The sequence below is a fragment of the Plecotus auritus genome (assembly GCF_963455305.1).
Source record: "Plecotus auritus genome assembly, chromosome: 2".
NCBI lineage: Eukaryota > Metazoa > Chordata > Mammalia > Chiroptera > Vespertilionidae > Plecotus > Plecotus auritus.
The window spans coordinates 223,069,582-223,081,675 of record NC_137771.1 but is presented as its reverse complement, the minus strand read 5'-3'; the positions used below and the strand labels follow the sequence as shown (position 1 = coordinate 223,081,675).

Genomic DNA, 12,094 nt, shown 5'->3' with positions numbered 1-12,094 from the left:
GGAGTGAGGGAAGGAAGAGGCAGTGGGAGGGGGGGGTAACTCGTGGTGGCAGCGCACCAGCCACCAGTGGCAAGGGAAGGAGGAGGCGGGAAGGTGGGAAACCTGATTGGCCCTAATCACTAGCCAGGCCTAGGACCCTACCCGTGCACAGATTTCATGCACCAGGCCTCTAGTGAGGAAATAAAGCCCTACAAAATACTTCATTTTAGAAACGAGTGAGCTTTGTCCAGGCAGAGCAAGGTGTGGTGATAACATCCTGACTGTCCCCAACAGCGTTCCTAAAGGACTCTTCCTGAGGATCTGTTGGATTCCAGTCCCTCTGGAGCCAGTCCCTGGCCGGAGTTCCTTGGAATGTCGTGGCGTTTGCCTCAATGGCCGCCAATGACCTATCTCAGTCTTCCCCCCCCTCCTGCTGAAACTGGGCTTATAATCAACACTAGCATTTATCGCTCACTGGCTGAGAGCCTGCAGTTAACTCACGTGACTGTGTTTACTCCTCACAAGCACCCCGTGAGAGGGTTGATCACCCCCCTCCTCAACGAGGGAGCAGACACGGGCAGGAGAAGAACCTGCCCGGACACCTGCTCTGAGTGGTGGAGCGGCCCTTGACCCAGGCAGGCCCGGTGTGCCCGTCACTGCTCAGCTGAGTGAAGAGCCACGTGGGCGTGAAGGCAGCACTCCCAACATGGGAGAAAAAGCCGATGATGTTCTAAACGTGTCCAGTTCCCACCCACCTGGAACGTGGATGTAATGGTGGCTCTTGTTTCATGGTTGTAAAATCTTACTGTGCAGGTTTGGGTAGGACCGAGGATACTGTCAAAGAAGCAAGTCTTTGTTGGGGGTGGGTAATAGGATTTTCACAGATCTTATCTCCTGTCTTGGGAATAGATGGTTTAAGATCTTTTGCCCTCTCAATATTTTGTGTATGATTGGTAGGTGTGCCGTAAATGTACAAGCACATTCCTTTTTCCCAGGTTATGTATTTCTGCTACTTAGTCTCCACTCAGTAACAGGCTGTCTTATCCCCAGTCTCCTTCATTTATTCAACTCTTTCTTGAGCACCTACTAAGCCCTGGGCACTGTCCAAGGTGCTGGAGAGGAAGTGATGAGCCCTTCAGGGGCCCCCCTCTCACGGAGGGGGATGTACTCTGGAGAACGCAGTGGGACTGCAGTGTGAAACGACGCAGCAGGGTCTGGGGACGGAGAATCCTTAGGAACAACGTGGAAGGTGTTCCCAAGAGCATGGTTAGATGAGGAAGACATCTGCCACAGCGGCTGAGAAGGGGGTGGGAGGGAAACCGGGAAGAGGGGGTTTTCAAAGCTTCCCGGGGGGGGGACTGGTCAGTAGTGGCCGGTGGTGCTTGAAGGCTGGAGGAGGTGGAGATGGGGTTCGTGCGCAGAGGTCAGTGTGACCTTGGCTGGCACCGGACAGTGAGGCAGAAGCCTCGTCTCAGCAGGTTGTGGGGAGACAGAGAACTGAGACAGGAGAGACCCACTGATGCTCGGCTGGGAAGGGGAGGAGAGGCAGGAGCTGGAGGCAGTGTGCTTGGGGTTTTGCTGCGTTTTTAAGAAGTGGACCCACAATTTGCTGTCAGCTCCTGCCCTTAGTTCTGAGCATTTCTGAGTCCTGCCACTGGGATCACAGGCAGGTTTTAGGGAAAGGCCGGGGCACCTCATTCTTCTCTGCCGGGTTCCTAACTGCAGGGGCCAGGCCCCGTCTCCCCATCTCTGCTGCTTCCCCTTTTCACGTTTCATCTCCAAGCCCTTTCCCCAGTCACTCAACACACTTACAACAAATACTGCACCTCCTTGTGGGGTGTGGAGAAATCTTCCGCAGACGCTCCTCAGGCATACTGGTAGTTGTGCTTCGAAAGCACAAAACATTCCACGAATCTGAGGCTGCGTGTATCCTCAGTGTCCCTTATGGGGCTGACTGGTGTGTTCAGGGGTGAGATTTTCATGTGTGTGGCATTGAACCTGAGGAGGCAGGAAATGGTTTTGGGAATTCCCGGGATAAAGGAAGCAACAGGCGACGTTGCTGGCCTGTGGAGTGGGGTGTGGTGTCCAGACGAAACCTGTACCCCGAGCCTCTGCGTTTCGACCCTTTACCGTGGATGGCACACAATTATAGGGCAAGTGGCATTCTTTTTTATTTCCTTTTCAGTTGACACTACTTGCCCTGGCCCTGGGGAGAAATCAACCTGAGAAATGTCCGTTCCCAGCATCATTGAGCAGGAGAAGGGGTTGGCTGGTTTACTGCTCAGAAACAAGAGTAGAAGCACCCCTCCCCCCGCACCTCTCACCCCTCTCCCCGCCCCCACGTGTTTACTGCTCCCTGGATGTCCATCCCTCGCCTGATAGGGTGGCTGCCTCAATTATCGGGGTGATCTGTCTCCTTGAATCACACTGTAGGAACAGGCGAGGCGGTGACCAACGTTGCCGAGCCGTGGCTCTGAATTTTCTTGAAAGCCGGCTTCTGCTGAGCTGGCCGGGAAGGCTGGACAGAATGCCCGGGCAGCTAGAGCCATCTGTGTGACGTAACACAGCCTGTGTTTGGGGAGCTTTCTCCGCGTTTGTGGCCCCTGCCTCTGTGACGCGGGGACAGCGTGCGGTGTGGCAGGATCGTGAGGACGGGGGTGTGTAAAGGACGTGGTTCTGATATGATGCCGAGGCTGTGGGTGGAATTCCACACCCGGGAAAGAAGGGCGCAATGTCTGCCAAGACAGTCCCCGTCACTGGGGCCATTGTGCCAAGGACAATAGTCCTGTGTCCACTTGCGCCACGCCCGTGCACAGGCGCTGGGGGTGGGGATGTGGAATGCCGGCCTGGGAACCAGAGTCCTGCTGGGCCGTCGGCTGTGTGGCTGCCAGCAGGACTCAGGGGACTGTTGTAGAAATGGCTCGCTTTCCTCACCGACCACCGGCTCGGAGAGGAGGAATGTTGGTTCTGGAATCCATATTTTGTTATCTGGGACTTTTAATGACTGAGAAAGAGAAATCCTCACCGCACTCCCTTCTCTGAAAGGCCTGAAATTCCCCCATTGGCCTCTCAAAGGGATTCTGGTTTTATCCCCCCTCCTCCCCCACCTCTCTGCTGCTTCCCCCCGGGCGACTTGAAAAGCTCACCTGGCCTCCAGGAAACATGCAAACCCAGGCCTTGGAGACAGTGATGCAGACTCAGGGCCCTGGGAGCTACATATGTAGGGTGTCCCCCCAAAATGGGTACAGCACATTGAATCATTATGAAGGTGTTGTAGAAGACCAAAGAAACCCAAGCGACGCTTAGAGAAATGGAGTTACACAGCGTTATTACGGTCTCAGAGGAGTTGCCTCCAAAGTCTGAGCAAACCAATATGGTAGAAGCCCTTCTTTTATCCCCTTTGGTTTCTTTGTCCCCCAAATATGGATGGGGCTTTCTGGACCTTTTGTGGGCTTTGCAAAAAGCCCCGTGGGTTGGGATGGGGGCCTTGAGACCATATCTAAGGACCTGGCCTGGCACCAGCGCTGATAACCCCCTCCGGGGGTTGTGTGTTATTCATGGTTTATGGCCTCTGTAAAATGTGAGCATTTAGGTAACAGGTCTTGCCTGACTAGATTGTGGAGAAAGGGGCAGTGACTTAATTATAGGTCATCAAGGATGTACATTAGGTTACTGTCACAGATCCAGATTGCTAGGGCCCCCCCCACCCGCCACTCCGCAGCCCAAACATCAGGGTTACATTGGAATTAGCCTTTCGGTCTTCTCAAAGCCAGTGTTTGTTAAAATACATTTCATTCTCAGAATTGAGCTATCAGCTGTTAAAGTGAGTATACATTTTGGGGGACACTCTGCATTAGCTCACGTGGCTTGGACCGGGTGTCCGCTGTTGGGACAGTGGCCTTGGTGCTGGGCAAGTTTCATTCTGATGGCGGATCAGGTCTGCTTGCTGTTTTCTCACGGATCACGTGTGATATTGTGATGTGTAAGAAGAAACATATACTTGATCTTCATCTCAGTTCCTGGCAGAGCTCCTGAAACCCTTGCAAGTTCCCAAGTGATTAGAGTGGTAAAGGCGCCTTTTGTTATTCCTGACAAGCCCTTCCAGCCACACCCAGGTACCTTCCGGAGCTGGCCTTTGGAAAGCCCCTGAGGATGGGGAACCACCTGGGATTAGAGCAGTGGTCAGCAAACTGCGGCTTGCGAGCCACATGCGGCTCTTTGGCCCCTTGAGTGTGGCTCTTCCACAAAATACCACGTGCGGGCACGCATGTACACTGTGATTGAAACTTCGTGGCCCATGCGCAGAAGTTGGTTTTCGGCTCTCAAAAGAAATTTCAGTCGTTGTACTGTTGATATTTGGCTCTGTTGACTAATGAGTTTGCCGACCACTGGATTAGAGGATTGGAACTTTCAGCCTCACCTCCCTGGGGGAAAGAGGGGTTAGATGCTGAATCAGTCACCAATGGCCAAAGATTTTATCAATTATGCCCAGTGTTGAGGCCTCCATAAAAATTCTAAATGACATAGGAAGTGATCGGAATTACAGAACAGGAGGGATTGACTGGGAAGGGGCATACAGGGACCTTTTGGAAAGAGTAGATATTTCTGTATCTTGGTTTGAGTGGACACTATGTCTAAATGCATCAGTGGAAAATCAAAGATCTTGCATTTGTATATACGTAAATTATAACTCGTTAAAACAAAAAATGAGACCTGTGACCAGAGTTCCCAGGTGCTATGCAGCGGGAATGAGGGAGGCCCCGTTGGATCAGGATTCCCAGGTGAGATGGGAACGGCGGGAGTTGGTGAGCCCAGCCAGGTGACAGACCTGGGCCACAGCCCGGGGTGAGAAGGGTCTGCCTTGTTCCTGCCAGTGGCTTAGGAAGGACATCCCCGCTATTTCGCAGAATTTGTTCTCTGTAAGGCGTGCTGTGTCTCGGAGGCAAAACCGTTTCCCCTCCCTGCTGCAAGTTTCTTCGTGGGCTGTGTTCACATGTCAGTTTTATAGCAGCTTTTTAAAATTTTCTAATCGATTTAAGTTTTTCCAAGTAATAAATGATTAGTAGTTAATTTTTAGAAGAATCATTCAAGAGTATGGTCTCATTCAAGTAACCTGATGGCCTCTCTCTCTTCCCTTTAAAAATCAAAGCTGCAGATTCTCGTTGACACCGGGAGCAGCAACTTCGCCGTGGCCGGCGCCCCGCATCCTTACATAGACTCCTACTTTGACACCCAGAGGTGAGTGATGGGTCTGGCCAGGCTTGGGGGTACCACACCAGTTCTTCAAAGTACCCTGGAGTAAAACAGCCAAAAGTCTGTTTCATCTTAAGGAAGATATATGTATGTATATAGTTGTGTGTATGTGTATATGTATACGTTTGTGCGCGCGTGTGCGTGTGTGTGTGTGTGTGTGTGTGTGTGTGTGTGTGTAGTGTATGTTTGAATGCATCTGTGTTCATTCCCGGAGAATCCATAGGACATTCTAATCGTCTCTGTACATGCTCATGATTCGCTTTAGAAAAGTGCAAGTCAGCATCTTTGTAGTTACACCCGAGTGCAGAGAGCTCATGGCCCTGGGTGTTTGCTGTGGCCTCTCTGGTGCTAACGTGGAGGTGAACTGGAGCCAGGAGAGGCCCCGGAGGTGAGCGGGAGACTGCGCGGGGCCAGGGCTGCTGGGAGCGTTGCCTTGGGGTTGCCCCGTAGTTTTTACGGAGTTCCTCTGTGGTGCCCTGAAAGCAATGCAGAGGTGTTGTAACTTCCCTACACGCGCAGTTTTGATTGCCCTGATGTTACATTGGGGAGAGAAGGGGATCATTTATAGGGAAGGAATCAGGACCTCAATATGTAAACACTCCGGGTCGACAGCAGTTGGAGACGCATGCTGCAGGCGAGGTTGTGAGCTCAGAGCAGGCTGGTAGGAAGCTGGCTGAGATAGACCCGGGCCCCAGAGCAGCCTGGGGAGATGGCGGGGTTTTCCTCATCGGCGCAGAGTCTTGGTGATGGCCCCCCAGAAACTGTGTTGTGCATTCGTCCCATGGGCACTACTTCTGTCATTCAAACCTCAGCTGGATTTACTCGCTTGCAAGTATTAGTGAGATTTTCTTTTCTTTTTCTTAATCCTCACCCGAGGATATTTTTCCATTGAGAGAGTGGAAGAGAGAGGGAAAGACAGAGAAATATCGATGTGAGAGAAACACATTGGGGATATTTTTCCATTGAGAGAGTGGAAGAGAGTGGGAAAGACACAGAGGAATATCGATGTGAGAGAAACACATCAGTGGATTGCCTCCTGCAGAAGCCCCGACCAGGACTCGGGCCAGGAAGTAGCCTGCAACCGAGGTACATGCCCTTGACCGGAATCGAACCCAGGACCCTTCAGTCCACAAGCCGACCCAACACTGTCCACTGCGCTAAACTGGCGAGGGCCTGAGATTTTCTTAGTACCTTAGAACATTACTCACATTTTGGCCTCTGTCCCTGAGCCCACCTTTCCTGTAAAGAGAACATTCTTCAACAAGGCCACGGTTTCCTCTTAGCTGAGCCAGATCGAGGTGGCTCATCGCTGACCTGCAGGCACGTCTTGTCGTCAGCTGCCCCACGCTGAGCTTCACCTTGCCTTCCTCCCTCTCCTGTCCTCCGTCTCCCAGGCTTTCATAGACTTATAGGAACACAGATTTATTATTGTGAAGCTACGGATGACGAACGTAACTCAGCCTCTGTGTAAAGGACGTGTGATGCGTTTGTCTGACGCTTTCAGGCGACGATGGCGTTGGCCTGCGGCACGCTTTCCACCGCTGACTCGGTGGAGGCCAGGAGAAGGTTCTCGCTGCCTTCCCCATCTCTTCACGAGGCTTCTGTTCCGAGTGCAGCGCTGTGCCGTGATGTCTCTGTTTGCTTGGCCCTCTGATCTCCCTCGGTTATAATAAGGCTCGGTTGGGTTTGTCGGCCTCCGATTCAAGTCCCCCAGACACTGGGTATTCAGGTTTCATGCTTCCTGAAGCATTTCCCCAGTAATTGGGGATTGGGCTTGGGGCTCTTTGACAAGGTCTCTTTGATTTATGAGATGAGACGTCAGGCTACCGTGAGTCATTGGTGTGGCTCATTCCCATCAGACGCCCGCTGCCCAGGGCGGCGAGTGTCCCGCAAACTACTCTGCAGCAAAGGGAAGGCAGTGTGCTTTTCAAGATGTGCTTCTTTTTTAGCCAATCAAACAGCCTCCAGCCAGTTGGCTTGATGAGAGATTCAATAGACTCATCATTTCTGACCTACTAATCTATTCAGGAAATGAAGTATATTTCTATTTGCATTTCCCCTCCTCCCACACTCCACCTGGGATGGAGCCCGCAGATCAGCGTGGCATGGGAGCAATTTCTTTCCCCGACGGGCCTGTCGGGCGAGTTAGAATATGCGAGAAGTACCTGGTGACCTGAAGGAGGTTCAGCTGGACTCCCCAGACCAAATGCCTCCTCCGTCCATGTGATGGTGACAGATATTTTGGCCTGATTCTTTTTTCCCCCCAAATATGTTTTTATTGATTTTAGAGAGAGGGGAAGAGAGGGAGAGAGAGAGAGGCATCAATGATGAGAGAGAATCCTCAATCCGCTGCTTCCTGTATGCCCCCTACTGGGGATGGAGCCCGCAACCTATGTATGTGCCCTGACTGGGAATTGAACCGGTGACCTCTCGGTTCATGGGTGGATGCTCAACCCCTGAGCCACACATTATCTAAAAGTGCCTGATTTCTTAGATAATGCATTGAGCCTGCCCCGTTGTTTGGGTGTCCAGGGGGGACTGGCCCTATTCGAGCCACCTCGCATATGCCATTGTTGAGAATGTTGATGAACCACCAGGTCAGGCAGGCTAACTGAGAGCCCTTGGGCCGTCTGCAGCCCACTGTTCCGGTCACTTCCAGGACCGTGGAAGACTCAGAGGGGTATCTGGTCCCCGGGTCAGGCCAACCACCCTGAAGGTAAGTCTGAAATGTGCAGAGACGCCCCAGGAAGGAGTCGGCAGAGTCCTGTAGGACCCTCCGGGTGGCAGGACTCAGGAGAGCCCTGGGGCTCTGCCCTCCTCCTCCTCTCTCATGTCTCCTGAAACAATCGTGGTTTCTTTTGCAATAACAACAACATGTGCTGGGCTGTCTTCTCCTCAGTCCCATTGATTTCACTTTTCAATCCCAAGTCCCCTGAACACTCTTAGCAGAGGAGAGCGTCTCCTGAATTTGGTTCAAAGCGATTTGATAGCAGTGAGCGGACTTTTTCCTGGCTCCCCGCATCCTTGATTGATTGCTGTTTCTGGGCACGCCGAGGGATGCTACCGAGCAGAAGCCGATCTGGGCTCCCTCTCGATTTGGCTAATTAATGTGCAGAGCAGTTGAGAGCCAAGGCTTTTCAACGCCAAGAGGTAGGACGTTAGAACGTGAAGAGGGAGGAACGCACTTGTTTTTTAATTTAGTGCTGGAAACTGCGCGCTGATAACCCGCAGAGCTGCTTGCGGTTCGTCTCTGGGCCTCTGGTGGCGATCCCAGGGGATATGGCTGAGGAGGGCTTTCTCCCTTTGGAGCCGTGCTTTCCGCAAGGGCAGCCATTAGCCGCGTGTGGCTCCTTAATTAACGTTAAGTAAATGGTCAGTGTTCAGTCCCTCCATCATCACTTTTTAAGTGCTCCGTAGCCCCCCATGGCTGCCGAATGGGGCGGCATCCACAGAGACTATTTCTCACAGCAAGGTCTCTTGGGCAGTGCTGGTCTGAAACATAACTGTACCTTTTAAAAATATATATATATTTTTATTGATTTCAGAGAGGAAGGGAGAGGGAGAGAGAGATAGAAACATCCATGATGAGGGAGAATCATTGATTGGCTGCCTCCTGCACACCCTCCACTGGGGGTCGGGCCTGTACCCCAGGCACGTGCCCTTGACCGGAATAGAACCTGGGACCCTTCAATCTGCAGGTCAATGCTCTATCCACTGAGCCAAACCAGCTATGACCACTGTGCCGTCTATAAACCTGAAAGGCTCCTCCACCTTCCTGGCCACCTTTCCCACACTCTTTCCCCTCCCAGTGAGGGTGGCTAGACCTTACAATGAGACAGTTTTGGATACGCTGTAAAAGTAGCTCTACAGAAGATTTTCTAGGGGGGGGGAAGCTTACATTTTGTAATAATTCATACATTGAGTAAAGGTAGCAAGTGATTAGATAATTATAATAACAGCAGCTATTTTTGTTGTATACCTGCTGTGTTTCAGGGTTTTGTCCCAAATGCTTTACATATTCACTCTTTAATCCTCAAAATTAACCCCATGAGGTATGGTGCTATATTCTCCCCATTTTGAGTTGAAGAAAATGAGGCTTAGAGAGGTTAAATGACTTGACCCAGGGTCCCACAGCTGGTAAGCGGCTGCACTGGTATTTGAACCCGAGCAGTGTAGCTCCAATGGCCTCTTCTCTCTCTGCAGATGACAACAAAATGTCCAGATTGTTCCCCTGACGAGGGGACTGGCAGCCTGGTCGGAAAACTGTAGAAGACATACTCAATAGATGTTCAGGCTCTTAGCGCTAACATGAGCAGATTCTAATGTTTTCTGTAGCCTGGACGCAGTGAAAATAAAACCATTTCTCAAAGGAAAGTGATGGTGCTTTTCCACTGTTTGGGGGAGATTGCTGATCTTCAAGATCAGGAGCTGGCAAAACTAGGGCCCACAGGCTACATGGGACCTCCTGTCTGCTTTGTAAATAAAGTTTTATTGGAACACAGCCAGGCACATTTGCTCATGTGTTGTCAGAGGCTGCTTGCTCATTATCCTTGCGGAGCTGAGTAGCTGAAACGGAGGTCATGTGACCCACAAGAGCTTAAACATTTATTTTCTGGTCCTTTACAGAAAGGGGGTGCCGACCCTGTACTAGATCACATCCTCCGAGCATTTCAAAATAATTAGCATCTTCTGTTAGCAATTGTGTATTTTTTAACTTGAGGGATGACCCCAGATTGTCAAAAGGGACTGAATAATTCACTGTTTTTATTCAGTGTAAATGAATGCAGCCCCGGCTGTCTGCCAAGCACACCTGAATTTCTGTTGGCACTAAAGCTTGGCATTTCACCAATCCTCAGGCGCCCACCTTTCCCTGACCAGACTCTGCACATTCCCTAAGTCATTCTGGAGAGTCCCAGCGCCCCGCACTCTCGAGTTTCCTCTGTACCCGCCCTTGTCAGGACTGTGCACTTGGTGCTGCTCTCACTTTAAGGATGTGAGCTAACAGAGTACATATTAAAGTTATACATTCTTCACATTCTACATTCCATTACAAAGTTAGAACGAACTAAGTCTTTCCAAAATTTGTCTGCCTTGACATTTTTAAAATAACTTTTCCCCCTAATTATAAAAGTGATCTATATCACTTTTATAATTAGGGGGAAAAGTTATTATAACTTTTATCATTAGGGGAAAAGTATTTACAACTTTTATCATATATATCCCCTAATGATAAAAGTTGTAAATACTTTTCCCCTAATTATAAAAGTTACATATATATGGAAGTTATAGTCTTGGCCAGTGTGGCTCAGTGAGTTGGAACTTTGTCCCATATACTGAAAGGTTGCAGGTTTGATGCCTAGTCAGGGCACATACCTAGGTTGCCGGTTTGATCCCTGGTCGAGGCATGTATGGAAGGCAGCTTATCAATGTTTCCTTCTCTCCCCCTTTCCCTCTCTCTCTCCCTCCCTCCCTTTCACTCTCTCTAAAATCAATAAGCATACCCTCATGTGAAGATTTTTTTAAGTTATATATTTCCCTAATTATAAAAGTTATGTGTTCTCCTGCCCGACTGGGGTGGTCAGTGGTTGAGTGTCAACCCATGAACCAGGAGGTCGCCTGGGACTGATTCCCGGTCAGGGCACATGCCCTGGTTGTGGGCTCGATCCCCAGTAGGGTGCGTGCAGGACATAGCTGATTGATGATTCTCTCTCATCATTGATGTTTCTATCTCTTTCTCCCTTCCTTTCTCTGAACTCAATAAAAAACACATTTTAAAAAGTTACATGTTCTCGGGGACCCTTTCCCTCTCCCCACGTGGGAGTCTGTTCTGTGGGACTCTTTTCCCCTCCCCATGTGGGAGTCTGTACTTGTTCTTCAATAAATTTCCACCTTTGCTATAAAAAAAAGTTACATGTTCTCCTAAATATAAAAGTTATATGTATGAGGGGCCTAACCACAAGAACAAGCATTTCCCCCACAAAACCTCTCCATGCTGAGGTGAGTCACTGTTGATACTTTCGTGTAATTGTCTTGAAGAAGATTCTCCCACATGTATACAGTTTTTTACCTTAGTTTTTTTGGTCATTGAAAATTTCTCAGTAAATACTGTTTTTTAGTGCCATGTAATATTCCATCATGTGGATGTATGGAAATTTACTAACAGTTCCTTTATGTGGGCCTTTGGGTGGTTTCCAGTTGTTTGCTGTTCTCAATAAAACATAGTGAGTGTCTTTGTACATAAACCTCTGTCTGCTTCCTGGGTGTTTCCTCAGGGTCAGACTCTCAGAAGGGCAATTTACTGACTCAAAGACCATTATTTTAAAACCTCTCTGATGTAAAAAAAAGAAGGTCTTGTCATCTCTGCCTAACTTTGCTTCCCGACTCCAAAGAGGAGTGCACGAATTCATGTAATTCTAACACAAAGGCATGTTAACATTAATGTTTAGAGACTTAATATTAGGACAGAGGGGGAATGAAAACTGGAGGCCACCAAGAACACTCTAGTCAGGGGTGGGCAAACTTTTTGACTCGAGGGCCACAATGGGTTCTTAAACTGGACCGGAGGGCTGGAACAAAAGCATGGATGGAGTGTTTGTGTGAACTAATATAAATTCAAAGTAAAGGAGCGGAGGAGAGAGCAAGAGAACCGGATAGAACAGCTGGATCCGGCCTGCGGGCCATAGTTTGCCCAAGGCTGCTCTAGATCAAGCATGTCAAACTCACGGCACAAGGGCCACATGCGGCCCACAACGAATATTTTTGTGCCCGGCCAATATAACGGCATGTAAGAAACGTTTTAATACAAATTTTGTCACTTAATTTTTACAATATCCTGTTATACATGATTATTAATAACGAACTA

At 49.7% G+C, this 12,094-nt stretch overlaps 1 protein-coding gene across 1 annotated transcript in view; it reads left to right on the top strand.

The window, feature by feature from the left end:
• BACE2 (beta-secretase 2) overlaps nucleotides 1–12,094 on the top strand; it is an 89,011-nt gene that overhangs the window by 28,027 nt on the left and 48,890 nt on the right. The window contains exon 2 of the mRNA XM_080655109.1: nucleotides 5,129–5,217. Within this exon, the coding sequence (XP_080511235.1) occupies nucleotides 5,129–5,217 (89 nt within the window). The remainder of the gene's footprint in view (nucleotides 1–5,128; nucleotides 5,218–12,094) is intronic.